The sequence below is a fragment of the Euwallacea fornicatus genome, chromosome 17, assembly GCF_040115645.1.
Source record: "Euwallacea fornicatus isolate EFF26 chromosome 17, ASM4011564v1, whole genome shotgun sequence".
NCBI classification, from domain to species: Eukaryota; Metazoa; Arthropoda; class Insecta; order Coleoptera; family Curculionidae; genus Euwallacea; species Euwallacea fornicatus.
Window position 1 is genome coordinate 1,303,533 of NC_089557.1, and position 20,632 is coordinate 1,324,164.

General features: G+C 39.7%; 6 protein-coding genes across 11 annotated transcripts; 4 read left to right on the plus strand and 2 right to left on the minus strand.

Moving 5' to 3' along the window:
• Nucleotides 1–20: 20 nt before the first annotated feature.
• Nucleotides 21–5,586, minus strand: LOC136344764 (uncharacterized). 2 transcript variants are annotated; one of them, XM_066292501.1, is made up of 3 exons: nt 5,185–5,586; nt 394–1,035; nt 21–249 (listed from the first exon to the last, which is right to left on the minus strand). In XM_066292501.1, the coding sequence occupies exons 2-3, from the start codon at nt 512–514 to the stop codon at nt 83–85; spliced, it is 288 nt and encodes a 95-aa protein (XP_066148598.1). In that variant the 5' UTR covers nt 515–1,035; nt 5,185–5,586; the 3' UTR covers nt 21–82. The 2 variants fall into 2 exon arrangements, with proteins under 2 accessions (XP_066148598.1, XP_066148597.1); XM_066292500.1 differs by lacking the exon at nt 5,185–5,586 and having other exon boundaries at nt 394–2,020.
• Nucleotides 2,782–5,327, plus strand: LOC136344763 (uncharacterized). 2 transcript variants are annotated; one of them, XM_066292498.1, is made up of 3 exons: nt 2,782–2,993; nt 4,477–4,556; nt 5,093–5,327. In XM_066292498.1, exons 1-3 carry the CDS (start codon nt 2,967–2,969, stop codon nt 5,325–5,327), a joined length of 342 nt encoding a protein of 113 aa, XP_066148595.1. In that variant the 5' UTR covers nt 2,782–2,966. The 2 variants fall into 2 exon arrangements, with proteins under 2 accessions (XP_066148595.1, XP_066148596.1); XM_066292499.1 differs by lacking the exon at nt 2,782–2,993 and adding an exon at nt 4,302–4,417.
• Nucleotides 5,587–6,188: 602 nt separating the features above from the next.
• Nucleotides 6,189–6,749, plus strand: LOC136344765 (uncharacterized). Its single transcript, XM_066292502.1, has 3 exons — nt 6,189–6,389; nt 6,442–6,506; nt 6,557–6,749. The coding sequence occupies exons 1-3, from the start codon at nt 6,372–6,374 to the stop codon at nt 6,711–6,713; spliced, it is 240 nt and encodes a 79-aa protein (XP_066148599.1). The 5' UTR covers nt 6,189–6,371; the 3' UTR covers nt 6,714–6,749.
• A 528-nt stretch (nt 6,750–7,277) lies between these two features.
• LOC136344762 (uncharacterized) lies at nt 7,278–10,243 on the plus strand. Its single transcript, XM_066292497.1, has 5 exons — nt 7,278–7,983; nt 8,038–8,240; nt 8,301–9,461; nt 9,641–9,705; nt 10,177–10,243. Exons 1-3 carry the CDS (start codon nt 7,904–7,906, stop codon nt 8,855–8,857), a joined length of 840 nt encoding a protein of 279 aa, XP_066148594.1. The 5' UTR covers nt 7,278–7,903; the 3' UTR covers nt 8,858–9,461; nt 9,641–9,705; nt 10,177–10,243.
• A 1,661-nt stretch (nt 10,244–11,904) lies between these two features.
• Nucleotides 11,905–15,092, minus strand: LOC136344455 (uncharacterized). The gene is made up of 4 exons (XM_066291933.1): nt 14,943–15,092; nt 14,823–14,887; nt 13,262–13,491; nt 11,905–12,377 (listed from the first exon to the last, which is right to left on the minus strand). The coding sequence occupies exons 1-4, from the start codon at nt 14,958–14,960 to the stop codon at nt 12,088–12,090; spliced, it is 603 nt and encodes a 200-aa protein (XP_066148030.1). The 5' UTR covers nt 14,961–15,092; the 3' UTR covers nt 11,905–12,087.
• Nucleotides 15,093–16,939: 1,847 nt separating this feature from the next.
• Nucleotides 16,940–20,558, plus strand: LOC136344450 (uncharacterized). 4 transcript variants are annotated; one of them, XM_066291927.1, is made up of 6 exons: nt 16,940–17,221; nt 17,270–17,845; nt 18,258–18,310; nt 18,562–18,636; nt 18,898–19,090; nt 20,249–20,558. In XM_066291927.1, exons 2-6 carry the CDS (start codon nt 17,741–17,743, stop codon nt 20,396–20,398), a joined length of 576 nt encoding a protein of 191 aa, XP_066148024.1. In that variant the 5' UTR covers nt 16,940–17,221; nt 17,270–17,740; the 3' UTR covers nt 20,399–20,558. The 4 variants fall into 4 exon arrangements, with proteins under 4 accessions (XP_066148024.1, XP_066148025.1, XP_066148023.1 ...); XM_066291926.1 differs by having other exon boundaries at nt 16,946–17,221; nt 17,678–17,845; nt 18,562–18,720; nt 20,249–20,557; XM_066291928.1 differs by lacking the exon at nt 18,562–18,636.
• The last annotated feature ends 74 nt before the right edge of the window (nt 20,559–20,632 follow it).

The following is a 20,632-nucleotide window of genomic DNA, read 5'->3' on the forward strand; positions in this document are numbered from 1 at the left end:
CCTTATAAAGATTTAACATAAACCATTCAATAGAAGCTTTAATTATCGTCAGCATAAGCATAGATTACAAGCAAATGCGTATTTAATCGTAGTTAAATCTCCTTTTTCCGTCGAATCTGAACCCGTAAGCAGCCGCATTCCTCGCGTCGACCAACGCTGGGTTACGGTGTTTGTAGAAGCTTCCATGGGAGTGCGCAGCCCTCGCCGAACCGAGAACTTCCCCTCTGGGATAAAAAGCCTCAAAATGACCTAAAATTTGTAACAGTTGTGTTTCCCAAAACGCCCCTTTAACATAACCCTCCCCCCTCCCCCTCTCAACCTCAGAGGTCAGTTTCCCAAATACTCCAATGATTGAAATTTCGAACGTTTTCCCATAGTTGCATTTTCTCTTACCTTTTTCAGGAATCACCGTTTTAATTTCGGGATCACTCGGGTCGTACCCGGCGGTCACCCATATACAGCACGTGATGACAAGCGTCATCAATAGCGTTATTAGTAGCGTCGAAACGGCCATTTCAGCTCACGTGACCGTGTTAAATGGATTTGCGGTTAATTAGCGACCGAGAAAAATATGTTTGCACAAGCGTAATTTTACTTCGAATGTTCATTGGGAGGTACTTTCTCTTTTGTTATTGTCTTGAGAAACACGATGACTTGCGGAGTTTTTGCGTTGCGTTTTCATGAAAACTGCAATGGAATAAAAAGAGAAACAGCAATTGAAATTAAAAAAAAAATTGCTGGCCTAAACGAAAAATTGCAACAATGCGCCCTGCACCCGTCTCCAAATCGTCATGGCTGCAGAAGCAGGCAGCATAGCGTGCCTTTCTTGGAGAATTTTTTAAATTGGAACGGATGATACGTTAAAGTAATAAAAATCCTTTAAAATTTGTCCCTTCCGAAGAAATAGCAACAACGCCCCGTTCTCTTGTTTTAAAACTGTCACGGCTCTGGATCGAATCACGAAGTTGTCAAAGCGGCATCCACGTTGCCAAGATTCGTGATTTTTCTTTAGTTTTGGAATCCGTTGAATTTTTTCTTGAAATAAACAATCGCGTTTGGCTGTGAAGCGCACTTCCTCCACCACCATAAAAGTCTTAAAGCACTTAGCCGGGCACGTAATAAGCCAAAACCAGTTGTTTCGACTAATTGCTTTTTGTGCCTTGTTAAAAGTAAATTATATTTCAATTTTATCTGACTGCATTTTCTATGCAGGAATCACAACAGAGCCCTTTGTTTTACTAAACGCGGTAAGTGTTAACGTTAGAGATAAGATTGGGGAATCGGAGACGGGTCGAAGAGAACTCAACTACGATTAACACAGACATTTGAACAGAAGCGTACTTTAATCTTTTCTCAACTTTTCCGTCCAGATATTTCGTAGGTCGCGTTCTGCGGAGCTAGGCCGCTCCTGTGCCTCATTTTTAATTGCCGATAGGAGCACCCCGTTAAGAGCAACGGCATTATTTTTATTTCATTAACAAATTAGCATAAAAGAGTCATTAAATTACGAAATAATGAAGATGTGAGTTGCGGACCACAGGAAAAAACTTCTAACAATTTAATAAACGGAAAGGGCGGTAGGGTTCAGTCAGAGGAGCCGGGATCCATCAATCTTTTCCGAAAATTAAGTTTTCTAACCATGACATTAGCTCTCTTGACGCCCGGAGTGTCAGGTGTCAAATTACCGTTGAGTAGGGAAGAGGCAAAACTAAAGCAAAGTCCGTCTCTGATCGACGACTTGGTTTACAACCAATAAAACCATGCCGGCTCCTAATTCATCATGGGACAAATAAAGTTTTACAATTTATTTGTCCGGCTAGCAGTACAACTGGCATAATCTGCCGGAAAATACTAGGGAACGTCGTAAAAGCTCGAAACGGTATTTTAAAAAATTTCTAGATATACGATGCCGATAAAAACACATTACGGGAGCCGTTGCACCTAAACGTTGCTTCTTAAACACAACGATATTTTCCGAAAAACCTGACATTATGACTTGTAGATCTTGTAAGCGGCCCAAATTTATTCGTCATGGACAATGTGCCGCCTGCCCACGACCGGCACACACATACATAATATGTAAATTTTTTCGGATCGTACATCATCAGATGAAGAAGAAAGAGCGCGAGGAGGGGGAGGAGGGCCGAAGAGAGGCAAACGCGTTAAAATAATTTAGGAGTTCGTCAGAATTTACCGGGGGCCAATTAAGCACTCCACTACGAGCCTGGTTTTGATAAATTAAATGAGATACTGGATGAGCAAGTATTCCGGGTTCGAAATCGTGATGAACCCGCTAATGGTTCACAGCAATCGGGAAACTTAAATGACAACTAAAAAGAGGTATAGGAACATTTAAAATATCAATCAATAGTCTCTAGAGACTTTGGCCTTTACAGAATCGCGGGGGTACGTACGGCATGTTGATATCATTTCACTACAGAGGTTTACTTCCCAGATTTTAGAGTCTGGTTCCGGGCAAAAACAAATTCCTCGAAAGACCTGCCAAGAGTCATACTAAAAAAACCCTCAAAAATCTAACTCATTTCGTAACACGCCACTTCTGCGACAGCTATTCCATTTTCGACGTCACTGACGAGAAGTGTTTTACTTTCCATCACACTCAAGGCTCGCAGCCCCTAATAGGACCCTATATCAAGTTACTCTATTCCTAGAAAATTTTGCTAATAATTCCTCAATAACTTGTTCAGCTCCTGAAACAATATATGACCGATCTTAAGGTACTGGCCGACCTATCAGAAGCGCGTATGTGATCAAGGGCCTGCGATACTACTGCCATGAAGGCGGCCTCATGCATGGAAGGAAGGGTTTAGGCCCCATATAAGTTTATATAATCAAGGCGGGCGCCATTCGGCCACATTCTTCTGCTCATCTCCGATAGAATCGTGTTACAGGTGCTCTTCAGTTCCCCAAATTATCGATTTTTCTTGCTCGCTTGTTTGTGCACCATGACGGTTAGCGGTACCCACGTATTGGTAAGTACTCGGGATTTTTTAAAACTCAATAATGATGAGCTGTCAATCATTGTCGCTTAACAGACCATTTTAATCTCGAAAATCTGACAGCAGCAATAAGTCTCTTCAAGAGCTCTTCACGACTTCTGATTACTAATTGCCTGACATAGTGCGAAGAGGGGGATGTTAAACCTGACTATCGACTATTGTTCCCGTATCGTATGAATCGTTGAAAAGTGGTACTCATTATGTTGTCTTCTCGGCTTATTAATCGTCGTGCCAGTGTAAATATGTATTAATTGACTGACAAGCTCGTAAATTTCTTTATCGAACCGTCATTAATTTACTCGCTTTTGTCTTCAATTTTGTCAGTTTTTGGCTAAGTTTCTTGGATCTCAGTTATGAGGATGACAATATGGTATTTTCTTGACCTACAAATGTTTTCGTTGCTTGCTTAGTCAGTAAATTGTGCTCGAATGAACATTTCTGACATGTAGTATATGTTACACCGACATCGCATTATACCTTTATAACTGGAAACACAAATTCTGAATATTTTATTAGTTTCATTTTCTCAGTGGTGCGGTGATTTTTCTTAAAGTTTAACCGGTCGCATTCCACTACTATATAAAACAGTTGCTACAAGTGTTGACCGGATATTTAATTATTTTAATTTTTTATCTCATCGGTGGACAAGGAAGTATTTGATTTCATCTCTGATAATTCGTTCAACGACATTTATTTATTGATATCAATTTAAACTCTGCCGGTGTAGCTTTCTCTTTTTACTGAAGAAATTCGCATTTTGCGAATATTCTTCATCAAAATGAATACTTGTATGCACCTGTATGTATGACTTAGAAAGACAATGAAATGCTCATAACTTGCACTAATTTTACAATTATAAATTGGGTGCTTTTAAAAAATTTTGGTTCCGGCTCTGCTTTACCACATATCTAATCCTACTCTGTTGCCTCTCGCCATAAAAATATTTTAAGAAATACGTAGGTACGTAAATCGTAAAGCTTACCCCTCGATTAGTTCCATGGAAACTATGGTAAATTTGACCTGAACTAATCCAAACCTTGACCCCTTTGCTGCCAATTTTCTATTGAATTTTCCACAAACACAAATCTTTCCACGAGTAACAAACACTTGTCGACGCTACTTTGTCTTGTTAATGTCAATCTGCACGGTATCCATGACGACTGATACTGGCAGTTTTCCATGGCCATCTTTGTTTCTCTTGAGTTTCTCACGAAGATGTATTTACCTCGAATTAGGCAACCAAGAATACAATATTGTTATATGTAGTTAGTGGTATATGTTCGTATGTAGTGTATCGTCGCAGGTCAAAGGATAATTTGAAGGAAAATATTAAGAAGAATAAAAAACTGGCTTTTCATGCATACCTGTTCCTTTGATTGTTCTATTAAAATGACAAAGTGAAACAGAATATTGCTTTAAAATGTCTGTATTTCAAGATTCCCCTTTTTTTTCATAGATGTTCATGGCAAGTCTTTTGGCCGTCCTATCTCAGTCTTCAGCCTTCTGGTTCAGCACCGCCGAAGAACCAAAACCCACGTAAGTTAAACACTCGATATCACATAAAATAAGCAGTAATCAAGTGCTAATCAAAACAGTAATCCAAATCAACGACACAAAATCAATGAACACATCCTCTTATTGCTTTTCGGCTTCTAATGTTGTAAGCCTTATTCTATCTTTCGCATTCCACCACTGTTCTGTAATGTTGTGCTTACCGATCATGCTTACGTAAATACACGGACAAAAACAATTAGTAAACCAAACACTTGGTTTTTGCTCGATCATTAAAAACCTGGAATGACTTTTAGTAGTGCCTACGATGGGCCCACTGTCGGGCCTAAATAAACCCCGTTCTGCTTCAGAAGCCGCGGCATGATGTTGCAATATCTGATGCGCTTCTTAGTAATTAATTTTGAAAATCACTTGACCACATACGTGGTCGATAACGGACAGATAGGAAATCTAAGTGAAGGATGGTCAAGCAAAGCAGTTTCAATCAACTTTGAATAGTCAAAATTCCGTCCATCCATTATTTTGCCAAAATATATGAAATTTTCTCAAATCACTTTCAGGAGCCCTAGAGTTCTGTATTCTCCAACGGACTACTACAGGCAATACGTACCCCCTCCGCCACCCTACAGCATACCTCTTCAAGTACCCTTACCCGCCCAACTCGCTCCCAGTGCTGTCCAGAACGTCCAGCTGGTGCCCTGCTTATGCCCAGTGAGTCAAGAGTATTCATATGAAAATTCGCCAGATTACGCCAGGAAGATGCAACCAGTTGCTCATCAGCAAAGAAGAAAGTAAACGACATGTTTAGTTTAATTTAATGTATCTTAACTGGTTCAAAAACAAAAATTCGTCAATTCTATGGAGCTCATCTCGAGCATAAACAATTTACGGGTATAATATTAATACATTTCCTCAATGAGGACCAGGTACCTGACCTTTTTACCTTAGGTGTTCAAATACAACTAAACAATAGATTTAAGTTCTGCCCATTTAAGTAACTTTATTAGACTAATTAATTTGAAAACGCAATAATTTTACTATATATGTATTTATTTAAAAATAAAGACTGTTACTTGACTATTAGTTGATTTCACACTTATTGCAACACCCAAACCTACTGCTACGGTAAAATACTAAACTTTAATTGATATTAATTAGTACTTACCTAGAACGGTCCAACCAAAGAACCATTTACCTAGTGCCTCGGTTTCGATTATTCTTGGTCTCATTCATCATCTACTGAAGCAATGCATAGAGATCGAAGTTACATCACTATTGTGGTATTATAAGAATACTGCTCGCGGGTTTATTCTGGACATATTTAGGTTAATCGTTAGAGTGCCTCTTGATGGATTCCCCTATTGCGAATGAGGATGATTAGATCACCCCCCGGAAATAAAGCACAATCGGGTAAAATTGCTAATGATTCCCTAATTAAGAGTTATATAATATTAGCTATTATCTAGCACAGATCGCTTTTGTGGCTTAACCACGTTACATATATACGAGGCATTCTCTGATAAATTTATCATTGATAAGTTGGTTTGGAATGGCTTTTCTCGGGGAATTTCTCACACCAAAAATGCATTAAACCCGGCACTAGTTATCGAACCAACGAAAGCGACTTATGTCATATCTAGACCACATTCTGTCCTTATTGCAAACATAGATTGCGCTGCATCTCTATTCGTGAATGGACCGAGTGCGGCTGGCCTCTTTTCGGCACCACCACCAACGCTTACAAGAACCAAAAAGTTTTTGGGTACACCTTATATAAAAACGGCAGACGGTAATGTACCGGAGATATTTGCGATTTATTAGTCTTTGGACACGGTGAAAATGAATTTTTTTTCATGGGTGAGGAGTAGTTTTGAGACATAAGAGATTGGTTTAATTTGTTTGTTTTTAGCTGTTTTACTGGGCGATGTCCCTAGTTTACTGCGCACTAGTCAATGCGGGAGGAGGAGGAAAAGAGTAAGTAGCTCTAATGCATCTAACCTCAACGACTTGACGAAAAATTTCAGTGAACATGAGCATGTGAAGATCATAGTGCCGGAAATTCATCATACTCACCACCATCACGAAACAGTTTACAAAACCGTCCACCACGGAGGTGGTGGCGGTGGCGGTCATAGTCATGGAGGAAAGCCCTTCAGCTTTGGAGGACATGGAGGATGGTAGTGTTAAGCTGTTAATTTGCGATTTTAGGCGCAACAGTACATGTGGTTTTTGAGTATTAAATAGGGTTGTACATTTAATTATAAAATTAAACTGATTGTTAATTAAAGTTGGCTTTTTGTTCCTATCTCTGATGGTAGAGCAGCTCTACAGACTTTTAATTAAAGTAAATACTAGCCGTGCAAATTGAATTTTAGAAATTTGGTTTGAGGCAGTTTGTCATTCCAGTTTACCCGTGAACCTAAGAAAATCTTGGCAGGATTCCGAGACGCAGAACTTCCCTAAAAATTAGGCATTTTCAACTTCAAAAATTACCCAAAACATAGACTTAGGCGCAACCAGATTGGTCAACGTTTACTGCGTCGGAGCCGTCATTATAAAACATAACTTAAACAAATTAGCAAATATTCATTATAACCGTCAAAAATCGGCTCACTATTGAACACCAAACGTTGAATTTGTCCGGGATGTTTGAGCGTTTACAAAGATAAAGAGAAATTACTTCATATATATTTCAAATAAGTCGTGAGGCATGAAAACACTCCATAAATTTGACACTCTGTGTTTTGGCATCAAATAACTATAACGGATAACTAAGACTTATATTTTCTAAAGTTTTTGGTGCATTTCCAAGCAAAAACCTCTTAAAATCACAACTCTCTCTGAACTCTGCGTCCTGTCAAAAAACCGCCATTAAAAGCAACCAGTCAACAAATGAATGTAAAAACATTATGGCTGCCGAAAACCCTTTCGCCATTGGTCACATGGATAGACACTTCCCGATTCTGCCGTTGATGGCTTATTCAAATTTTCCCGCGATAACTTAAACGTTCGCACAAATTTTCCCTTGACTGCACAACATTCATTTTAATCTCTAAATTTTGTTCATTCCGCATAAATGATTTTGTTGCATAATAATAATTTGCTCCCAGGGTATGTTATGCCAAACTTAATCACCATCATTGGTACAGTTCATGCAAAAATCGATTTTTCTTTAAGTTACTTTAAGTGAAAAGGCTATTTATTACCGCTTAATAAATTACTGTTAATTGGGCAAAAACTGTAGGATTAACCAGAACCCACAAACAATAATGAGATCTGTTTGGGGGGAAATTTGGAAGTTAATATAAAATAATTTCTTTTGTGCGGTTTGCTCAAATTTACAACTACAGAGCTCAAACTACTAATTAACGATGAACGGGCCTTCAACTATCTTAGTTTTCATTGGGTGTTACCTCACTTTATGCTGTTCAGAAGGCCATCAAGGAAAATAGTAAGTTCATGATGATTACTTCACATTCAAACAAATCTAAACAAAATATTACAGTGTCCATATTAAAGTTTTACTGCCAATCTACAAACACAATCATCGGCACGTGCATACAGTTTATAAGCACGTACCGCCGCCTCCTCCACCCAACATAATCATCCATCAACATCACCATCATCACGGGCACAAGCAACATGGACACGACCACAAACACAAGGTCGGACACGAGTATCAACATGGACATCACCACAAAGATTTAGGTGAGTTTGGCAGCATGGAAGCACGTTTTTTCAACGTTTATTTACATATTTACTTTTCAGATGGTCACGAACATGAGGACTGGGACATCCAGGATGAATACGACCACAAAAAAAACCATGACTGGAGCAACTATGTGGAGTCGGCCTTAAACCCAGACCAGGGCCTCAGTGCCCCTCCTGAAGTTGACCCTTACCCGTTTAATGATATTGACTCGAGTCCTGAAAGTAATGGAGGCGATTATGTCAATTCCCAGAAGTCCGTGAAAGTGGAGAAGTTCCAATTACACGAGGCTAAAAATTCGGGTGAAGTCGACCCCGTGAGGCAGCACGTGGTCACTGGTAGTTACAGGGTGCAGCAGAGCAGCCCTGATGGGGTAGTGTCCACTTCGAAGGAGCAGAAATTGTTCCAAGCTCCTTTGGCCAACATTCACTTACAACAAACTAGTTATGGAGGAGATGCGTCGGAGAGTAATTTTGAGGAGGAGGGAGGGCTGAATGACGAGTGGAGCAAAGACTATGAAAATTTCGATTATGGTGCCCAAGAGAAGAAGAGTATTGATCCTGCAGGGAATTACGAATTTGAGCCCTTGAAGCAATTTTTCTATAAGAAGGCGTAGTGTCTGTTGCACGAATAATCGAATTTTAAATGTAAATATAATATTTTTTTAATTGTTGGGTGTCTTATTTAAATACAGAAAATGGCAACGCAACGGTGTTCATTTGTCAAAGCGGGGTGCGTCATAGGCAAGGAGATCGCTGTCAAATGAGCTTCGCCAGGTTGCCGAACCATCTTCAAAATCCCCTAAATGCAAAAAGTTTTAGCGCCACATTTTGTTCTCGCAATTTTGCAGGAAATTTATCTTCTACGCCACCTGAATTAATAGCAATTAGCTCGGGTAATTGTTACCTAACAGAACGCCACAATTCTCTCAATTTCTCTCCTTCTCTCTTCAAGCGCGTTGATTACGGGATGGTTTTGGCTACTTTACTTCCTGATGCTACGTCAGAATCAAGGTGAACGCTTCGGTAGTTCTCCTCTAAATTATCGGCCAATCGGCGCGGATCTCGAATCGTATCACTTCCTTTCCTTTCGTTCATTAAATTATGGCATATAAAGGGAAAGTGTCCGCATGTCTACGAATCCATATCTTAATCACATTTGGTGCGGTGCACTTCCATTCGATTCGATCGCATATATTCAAAATGGCCTCCAAAATTTTGGTAAGACCATTTTTTTGCTCAAAAATCTAGAAATCTACGCAACGGTCATCATAAACGTCAGAGCTACCCACTGACTTTCGTTTTCAAAATGTTCCATAATAAATTGACACTTGCCAAAGCTGTCAAAAATGTCAGTGGTTTCGATGTAAAATATTTTAACTTTGCTTTTTTAAATTCAGATTGCATGTGCGTTGGTCCTAGCTCTCGTGGCACTAAGCGAATGTGGAGGCCATGGAGGAGGAGGGTAAGATCACTTCATTTAAAAACTTCACCCCTGCACTTTCGCGAAATGGAAATCCAACGTTACTTCTTCGTCACTATGCGCACGTCACGTTGTCAAACTTTATCTAATAACTGACATTATCCTGATGTTAATATGATAAAGCTCGCTGATTTTAAAAGTAATTAATATCCTGAATTACGTAAGTTTTGTCTATTTGATTAATTGTGGGTCGTTCACATTCGCTCGCCGTTAATACTCCGCGTAGATGAAAGTTTGCCCGAATTTCCTTGTTAACTAGCGATCTGAATAATGATAAAAAAAATATCGATCTCATTTTAGTGTTACACAATGTAAAATATTCGATTCCTAACGGCAAAACTCAAGATCTTTCAATATTTATGCACAAAAATTTCAAACAAGAATGGTTGCGTTTTTACTACTGAAAATAAAATGTTTTGTTAACTAATTTTAATAATTTCGTACCTCTTCTAGACACAAACATGTTATAATCCATGTCCCCATCAAGCACACCAACGTCCACACCAAGAAGATCATCACCAAACACATAAAAATCGTCGGGACTGACGACGGAGAGGTGGTCAGTCATGGGGGTGAGGGAGGAGACGCCTTCAGCTCTGGACATGTCTCTGGCAGCATTCACATAGGAGAACCCTCTTATTCCCATGGAATATCCCACCACGGTTGGCACTAGTAGGCAGCCAAAGGTTTCTATCCTTCATCCTTGTAAATAGGAAAGTTTCTAGTTCCCTAGAAAAAATTTCAGCGTTATTTATTGCTCTTGGTTTGTCTGTTATTGTAATTTTTGTTACTGGTGCCCAAATGTGTTTTGTTATGACCAGAGAGAAGGAACGAGTTCAGATTTGCTACACTTCGGCACGGTCCACTTTAGTCTTCAGGGTAGTAAACACAGTAGCTGCAGCGACGATGAGAAAGTGGCCAGTGCGAATGTAAATGGAATACGTTTTTCTTTCGTCTGAGATAATGGAGAATGTGGGAAATTTTGGAGGTTTCTTTTGGAACCCTTTATGTCTCGAATTACTGTATCTGGAATAATTTTTGTAAATAATGGCTATTCAACTTTGTACCTTTTTTATGTATAACTAGTTGAAATTATATCAGTTGTTTTACACAATGTTCTTCTTTGTCCTTACCACTTTATACCTTAAAACTTTAATTTTACTACTTTCCAATTAAATGACAACGCAGCGTCATTCTTTTGTTAAAACATCGTGGCTGCCACGTTATTCTACATGTGAAGGGTTGGATGATAATGTTCATAATTATGGTTTTGGGCTTTCGAAGAAAAACTCGTGGGTCAATATAGGACCCGAATCAGTCGAGTTGGGTGGAAAATCGATCTGTAAAATTCTCCAAATGGCCATAAAAATTTCCAAAAACGGAGACCCCTCGGAAACGCAGCGGAGCAATTGCCTGCAAAACAGCTAAAATCATGATCTGCATTAGCGTTGAGCATGCGCGAACGGCGTTGTAGGATCTCTTGTTGTTGCTGAGATTAAACATTCTTGCACTTCAATATTATTATTTTGCGATTTTGAAAATGTCTTAAAGTAAAAATGCTCAAAATTTCCACAGTTCCAAAACTTTAATTGAGGAATTCAAGCTCAATATGGAATCTACCGAGTATTTCTGGCAAAGCAATTTCCTTCCTATATTTCGCGCAATTTTTAAAATAGACATTAAAATTTTTCAGCACATAAGTTCATACGTTGCCACTTTCTTACGCATGAGACAGTTATGTGCATGTTCTGGTTCACCCGGAAATGATCTCAACTGAACTGTTGTAAATATAAGGTTTCAGTATACCGCTGATATTTGGATTCAGAAAGGCAGTTGAAGACGCTTTTTTTTATATCAAAATGGCGTATTCTTTATTTAATTCATTTAAAATCCTCATTATAAAAATTTAGAAAAAATTGGGAAAACCCGCTTTGCAGGACCACCTGGCATATCGGTCAATTTTAGCCACTCCAAAAAACTCGATTATTTCGGAGAACTTCGAAAGGACAAGTGTATTTGCAATTTTGGACATCAATATCTCGTAAAATAATGTAGCAACTGGTGCTTAAAAACAGCTCAAATTCAATGAACTTCATGCGCCTGCGCCAATCACTCCCTATTAAACTTTTGAGTTTCTAAGATTCGGGGTTACTTTAATAGTCGCGATTAAGTATGTACGAACTGACCAAAACTTTACAGTTTTATTTAAAAAATCTCGACAACAACTTAACAATGATCAACGATAAAACTAAACTTAAAACTAACTATACAACTATTCAACAGACTAGTGAGTGTGAGAACTAATGCAGGTAACGAATTCAGAATAAATAAGTCTTTTCATCAACAAGAATCAACAAAAAGAATCTAGTCGTAGCCTTTGTGGCCTCCGTCGTCGCCTCCTCCGAAACCTCCGTAACTGCCCACACTGCCGCCCAAGTCGTGACCGCCTTCGCTACCGATGGAATTACCGCCTCCGTAGCCTCCGTCTCCACCACTGAGGTCGTATCCGCCGCCCAAATCGGCACCTCCAAGATCGTGACCGCTGTAGGCTCCAAGACCGAGGTCGCCGCCACCTACTCCGGAACTTCCACTCCAGTCGTGACCTCCGGACCCTCCGAGGCTGATGCCCTCAGAGTGACCTCCATCTGATCCGCCTGCCGAAGATTAAGGCTCAGAAAAAGTGCCGGAACGAACGGCGTATACTAAGCAAGTTTTAAAGGACACTCAGAGAGAAGTGGAGTTTTCGCTTAACGTATTAAGAGAAAATTGCCACTCCGACTGCTCGAAACCGATATAGGTAGCTGTAGGAAAGTGTATTAGGAAGTTGGTCTTTCTGATTGGTAAATTCATAATAATCAGTAACATAGCTCAAAGGGAAAAGTCGACTAAATAGAATCATCTCCAAAAACTTGCATTAAAAACGTCGTAAGGGCCCTCTTATTAATTCTAGTACATCTTGACAACTAAGAGATATGGGAGTAAGAAATATTGCAAATAAAGTGACCTTAATGAGCAACAAATTCCAAAATTCACATAATGCATGTGGCGTTGAATATGGGAAAGTGGAGTTTTAGCATTCTGTTCAGAGTGAATCTTAAAAATTTTAGAATAACGGACTCATAAAGGCTCAAACTGCAGGAAAAGCTATACAAAAGTCAAATACGATATATGGCATGCCTCATGAATAAATATACATGGCGTTTCGAGAATTATGTCAAACAACTACGATGTCGTTGGAGTATCGGTGTAATCTTGTATGTGAAAAGAGGGATGTGACCAGCAAGTTTAACATACTTAGGTGCAGTGGTTCAATAATTACCTTAAATATGGGATGGTAAATGGTCGGACCACGTGAAGGGGAGCATGCTTAGAAGGTACTTCTGCGCCACAGACCACAACTCTTCGCTACCATCCTCTCAGCGGAATTGTTAATAAAGTTAGGTTAGATTTTATGAGTTAGGATGAAGTCGTGGTTATTCGAAGAAATAATGAAAACGAGGAAGAAAGTTAAAGGCAGCGTCCGTCTCGATCTAACTACCTGAGTGCCAGTATCCATGGTCACCCCCCACAGAGAATCCTCCGGCATGTTCACCTGCGTCTGCGTGTACTTCGTGTCCGTGACCCAAGCTGACGTCACCATCTCCGGAATAGCCAATAACCTTGTAACCACCTTCGTCGCCACCACCTCCTCCTACGTGCTTGTAGACCGTGTGGGTGTGATGGATGGTCTTGACTTTGTACGGCACGTGGATTATTACTTTTTTGTGTCTGAAGACAAGGAATTTTTATTATTATTATTTTTTAATTAAAGAAAGCTCGTACAACAGATAAATTTTTAATGAGTTGCGCGTTCACTTCTCGAATTTGACTGCTAATTGGCGCATATTGTGCTTTATCATACTTATTATTGACCAGTAATCCGGAACCATGTAAAGCATCTCGTTAGGAAGAGAAATCAGATGATTTACGAAATCAAGATGGGTGAAAGCATTTCTCGATTGTGTTTTAGCTCTTTACGCTCCGTCGAGGGGAACGTTAAATTCCTCGAGTTACACCCATGGGTACTTCCTGTTGAAAACAGTTCATGGGCAAATGTGCGGGGTTGATTCAATGTTAATGTTAAATAAATTTTTCAAATTGAGACGGAGAATTTCGCAATGCGTAAACAGTCGAAATAACATTGTTGTATTTGCCTTTTGTCCACGTGTTGTAATGCTCACAAGCATTAACTCCAATCTAAAAGTATTAACCGTATGTTTACAATCGGGCTTTAAAAGTTGCTAGAAATAATTAAAGCCCAGACCAAAGAGGCATAATACACGCATCTTCCTTAAGACCGGCACAGATGAGCCCCGCAACGAACTTTTCAAAAAATTCGGAAACTTCTATATTTGGGCCGGTAAAACCTCACTTTTTGATCCACTGGAAATTCGTTGGTGACAACGTCAAAAAACAAAAACGACCTTAAGGAGAGTTTTCGAGCGCCCACAATCTGGTCTAATTTATATTTTCACCCAAAACGTTAAAGAGTTTTGGTCGATTTTCGTAATTTATCTTTCATTTGTCGATTTTACTCACTTTTTCTTGGCAGGATTTCAATAAATAAATAAATAAATAAATAAATAAATAAAAACATTAAAAAAAAATTTAAAAAGATAAGTGCAATTTCGATTTTCCACGTCTCATCTTGGGACAGGATCCGATATTACCTTGCTTTGTCATACACCGGAGCCCCCTTTCGTGAGCGGAAGCCGCAGCTCGCGAAGCCGCAACCGGAAAAATAATTTTGACGAATGGGGGTGTTTTTGGGATCAGAGGGGCTCCTTGACGGTTCGCGTGCGTGTTAAGACAGTCCTGGGACAATAACTGCGGTGGTAAAAAGGCAATAATCGGATCTTTCCGTGCAACCTTAGCGCCACGACAGTGAACTTGGAGAAGTTCCGCTAAACAAAATTGAACGTTTTTCAGTTCTTTGTTAAAGCTAAAGGGTTCCGAGCGTGCAGAACTTCTTCCTACGTCTTGAGCACGGATATAATACACAATTTCTCCCCTCGGAAAGTCCCAGGAGGCAACGAAAGAATTATAGAACCAATGCTTACCCTCCTCCATGTCCTCCACCAGCACTGCAATACTCAAACAGGGCTAGGAACAAAATGGAAGCAATCTGAAAATTTTCTTTGAATTTAAGGCATCGGAATGAAATTTTAGGGTACGTTTACCATGTATCCGGAAGCCATTACGCGTAATATCCGCTACGACGAGCTAACGTATAGAAATCACACTGCACTAAATCGGGATGAATGCGGTAACGTAAGTGTCGGCCTCTCTATTTATATGCTGCATTTCGGTATCATATCAGAAGAGTGAAATGAAAGGACGTTCGTGATACAAACCGAGGAGGCGGCGGCATGAAAGCAGAAGAAAGATTTAGCGGAGCGTTCAACTTGTCAATGAACTGATCTGGCGCCACCTTGGTGTTCTCCGTGTAATACAATGCTAATGGTACTAATCAAGGACAAGGTGTGCCTCGTATCACCGAGCAATCAATCTTTAGGTGACCAAATCCGATTAGGGAGGTTCCAATATTCAAATCGAGCGGAGAAATTACTTTCCATTAGCTGAGATCCTGATACTGAATACCCTGCATATTACGTAATTTGGCGAAATTGTCTTACTTTAAGATGCGCTTAGCCATGGAAATCCTATAGTTATCTCTCCGCGTGATCAATAAGAGTCCGGTTACAACGCTTGTTTAATGGCACGATACTATTCGAATCCTGGAAAGTCAAATTTATCCATAGAACACAAGTACCGATTCCGTCGTACATTCGTTCATATCTCTCCTCATTATCGAGGAATTTTAGCCTTGGAACTACCCAAAAACTAGATTCGCTGCATTGAAATTCTACTTTTATCCCATACGAGTGCCCGTACCTGGAGTTCATCCGGCGTTCAACTGGACCAGAGCGAACGCCAACGTATAATCATGGCAATCAGAAAAAAGCTGAATAGAAAATGGCAACATCCAAGATGGCGCGCAGAAGCAAAAAGCGATGTCGATGATGATACGCTGAAGACCGAAACGTCGCATTTCAGATATGACAACGCCGCGTTGCAACATTGAACATGTTGCAACGATGAAGCGTAAAATAATTTTGAATTATCTCGCCACGTAAGCTGAGGAAAGATTTCAGATGTTTTTCGAAAATTTCAGTTTTTTTACATACCTCCGAAAGTCACCTTTCGAATTTTAAAACGGCAGAGCAACCTCGCTCAAACTTAACCGACCCCGTACCTTTCACGGTTGCAAGGAGATCGTCATGCTGAAGCTCCGGAAACGGACACCCTGTATATTCTTGGCTTTTTCGAACTTGTTACGCATACATTATAATAATAAGACCCAATTTTTCACGTTTTTTTTAATGGAGGTTTTGAGGTCCAACTCTTGATGAAAACTGTTTTTTTTTCCATTCCATGGGGTGTTCTGCGTACCTACACCCACCACTAGGAACAGTTCTTTGATATACCTAAGGGCAGACGGAGAAAGTAAATGCTTGAAACAAAGACATTCCGCAAGTATTTTATTTATTTATTACAATTACTTATCGAAGCATTTAATTTCGCTTTCTTTGCGGTTAGGTGAATGGTTCAACCCGAGTTAACGAGCATTAAGAAGGTTGTTTACTTCGCATTTCCTATGGTGGCAATTTCCCTTGTGTCTATCTTGTCTCAAGACACTTTTTAGGCTTGTTTGACCGATTTTTTCAATACCGAAAAAACACTTTTTTCGCGGGAAAGTTATGTAGTTCTGCATGGGCAAACGAGGATATGACGGTCCTCGAAGATATTGCATTGTAATTGTTTCCTCGGTTTCTTCACTTCTCATTATACCCGCAAATTTAACGTTTTTTCATTGAAAACCCCAACGCAGTTCGCCTTCCATTTCCAGGTGAAATTTAATAGGTTCAGGCATTGATTCATTCGAAAACTTGTCGAGGTGCGCTCGTAAAGTACCATTTTTTTTTCAATGAATATGTTTCTGCGAATAATGCTAATAAGTGTGCCACACATGCAACTTTTTGAATAATCATCGCTAAAGGGGAGATCGGAGTTAGAGTTTTCCATCAATCTTCCAAGACCGGAGTCTTGACCAAATCAGCATCCTTTCTAAAGATTCGATTGAGTCGATGGTTTAATAGCTCGCACTGTACCTTCACCTTCATCATCACGTTAATGGTGCGCACTATCACTGAGATTTCTTTAATTCGAACCGGACCATAACAAACACTTTCTTCGAAAGTAAATGTGGCCACGGAAAAAGGGACGAGATTGCGAAGTATAGGTGGAACAAGCCGATTTAGTGCTACTTCGGCTAATAGCTATGCAACACATCCATAATTATGACTATAAGGCATGGGTTTTGCAAAATTGTTAAATTTGGCCAGTAGTTTACGGTAGTGGTGATACTTTTCAGTGACCTCCGCTGGTTCCTATATCGGTAAGTTTCGGATATTGAAGTAAGCAAGTGTTGGTGTTTGGTTTCAAGCGCATGGAAACGGCCATAGATTACATAACTCAATTTTGATATATGGCCCCTCTCCCAACCAGTAGTCTTCGCGGTTTAACGCTCGTCAGCCGGTTCTTCCGTCCGACATTTATCGCTTAATTCCTCATTGCGCCGATTTGCGTTACGCATTAGCGGTTACGCAACTACCCATGTGATCGGAAGCATGAAGAAGAAGGAAAATGCGTCACATCTTAAGCGTTTCGCACCTGTCGCTTAAAAGTAGCAGCGCCGGTGATGCGCATGTGTTCCCTGGACGCCTAAGGCGTAATCGAACTGCGACAATTATTCCTTTAATATTCCATAAAAAGTGCAAATTTGAATGCTCACCTGCACTTTCAACGTGAATTTCAAGGATTAAGGTCGAAGCAATAACAATGATATTTGCAGTGATGTTAAGCTGTGTCTGAAGAAAAATGCAGACTTTTCAGCTGGGAGTGAAAAAGGTTATAAATGGAGCTTTCTTCGTTAGTGCAGTGCGATAAAAGAACGCGCGTCTGTCGCCAGGGGGCCAGTGCCGATTCTAACAATATGAAGACCGCTGCTATTGTTTTACAGGTGCGTAAGTGCTTCTCTTATTGTTATGGTTCTAATTGGATTTGCTTTGGTTTCCTTTACTCACTAGTTGCGTAATCATATTTAAGGTTTCAATAAATCCCCCTAATAAACTTCTGACATTTCACAACAGTTACGAACCCTATAACGACGCACGACTTCTTACTGACTACTTAAAAATCACATCAATACCCCGTAAACTCCTCGTTGACACCAAAAACTTGCAACGTCGCGTTAGTCTTTTGTCAAATCATTACGGTTGCCCTATGGAGAATTCATGCGCGTGCGACAAGGACGGCACGATTGGGAGCCCTCAAACTGCAAAGAGCAAGATTGCCAAACTGCAAATGAGCAATCAAAGCGAATTATAGGCAAACTGCCGAATATAAACCTCTATTTTTTTGCATTATTCTAGGTCGCAGTTCTGGTCCTCCAATACCGAATAACCAGTGCTTCATATGGATTTGCGTAAGTATCTCATAAAACCGCAGGTTTGGTAACGAGGACATGTACATATGAAGAGCGTTATTGTTCCATCGTACAGGCCATTTCACCAAAGAAAATGATGGTGCAATAACCAGAAAACGACACTTAAATGACTCAATAGAGTGTCTTGACATTGCTGCCTTGCACGTCTTTAAAATCTCATTATCTCATCAGTGAAACAAACTATCAATTGGCAATTAAAGTGTCATTTGTTTGTGATTAACTACTTGCAGGAAAGCGCCTAAAACGGTCCGTTTCTATTTGGATGATGGGGAAGCGTTGATAACGCCTAAACAATCCCAAGTCAGGTTTGTTGATTCTGTAATCTCTGATGATGAGGATGAATTTTTCTCTGAAAAGACTCCAAATAAACGCCCCAAGTATATTTCGAAGTAAGTGGAACTTGTCTCGCAAATTTCTTGTTTTTGTCTTCTCCATCTTCTTATCTAGTTTCATGATCATCTTCTTCATTTTTAGTCATCCAAAACATGTTATTATTTAGTGAGAGGTAAAGGGACAATTTGGCAGCCTTCTTTTAAGGATTTTAAAACTGATTTCGATATTTTAAGGGGTCTTCAAGATCAGTTCTACAGTCCTGTGTTCGAGCACGGTAGATCCAGTGTTGGAAAGGGGCTCGCAAACGCGGACGATTTAAGGCTAAGATCGCATCCTATTGGCCCTTATTTCGGGAGCTACCTGAGTGGGTATGCCCCATCGTATGGTAGGTCTTTGGGTGGCAGTCGTGTCTTCCTCCAGCCGCAGGTACGTCTACTGGTCAAAATCGCGTAATTCACAAGACGTTCGTTATGATAAAGTGGAATTTAGCGTTGCAAATATTGCGTTTAAAAAGAAAATTCATATCATAGCTCGATCAAGGCTAAAATAATGGGAAAATTATTAAACTGATGAAATACTCGGCCGAGTCGGAAATTTTTCTCGTTAGGAACGTGGTTTTCTGATCTTAAAGCTGTAGGTTAAATAACATTATTAAAGCAAGTTAATTGTCCGCTACATTTTATCAAGAACAGATAGAATTTCTGGCATTTCTTACACCAGATGACTCAAACATTCTAATTTTAACTTCAAAAACGAAAGGAGATTATTTAAATCGTTAATGAAGAAGCCAAATTAAGTATCTTTCTCTCCGAGGCCGCTTCGCTGACCAGGAACCCATCTTAAATGAAGCCATTTTCCCATGTATAGGAATTCTCTCATGTCGAATCCGCTCCATCAATGGTGCTTCCCGAAATGTAGTCGATGGGAAGTTATAACAACAAACAGGCAATAAAATGAATAAAATTTGAATTAAAGAAACCACGATCATATATCTTAACCCGGAACAGCAGGACGTTCGTAAGTATGTGGGCGATCGAACTGAGGCGGTACCTTTTATACGTTCCTATCAACAATTTATAGATCAAAACTGTTACTAATGGAACCAGATGTTAGGCAATATTGGATCAACATGTGCACTAAAGGGTCCATCATTAAAATTTATTCAAATCCAACATTCAATTTGGAAATCCGGAAATTATGTTATCTTTAAATCAAGATCGTATCTAGTTAGTAAGGGGCTTAACAATTCCCACGGCACAGCCCACACGTCCCTCTCATCTCATCTTCATCTTCAAAATCAAAAAGGTCATTGGCTCCGTAGAATAATTAATATGGAATAATAGCTGAGTTGATAAAGGGCGTATTAATACACAGTATGCTAGTTTGACAATTACCCAATCATGAATAAATGATGGTTATAAATATAACCGCATGTGAATGTCGTCCGGTTCTACGACTTTATTATATATTGGTATTGGAGATCTCCATTTCTAAGCCACATCGATTATTCTCAAATGCATAACTGCTTTTCCTGTTTCTTATATAGTCACTTTCTTTTATGTTCTAAGATTATCGAATTTTTAGGAGAAATCTCTGTTACTAAATCAGGCCAGAGTGGTGGCCAACCCATGGTTTCAAGCCGTAGTAGTTGATAATATGGTGAAGCCCGTCAAAGAAGAACATCCGGATGATTTGAAGTACGATTTCAGGACCAAAGTTCACTCATTCAGATGATTTGCCACGCTAAGTTAACGGGCAATTTTCGTTGCTTCACAGGCAAAACTTAAGGTCCAAAGTTAGCTGAAGATTAGAGTTTACAACTTACAGGGTAATGCACTGAATATTGTCTAATTAGAGATATTGCTAATAAATTAATTCGAAATAACTCTACCTACTCATGTTCTCATCTCCATCCAACGCTAACTGTGATACAGGGTGTAAAATTATGTGCTGAATAAATGCGTTTTC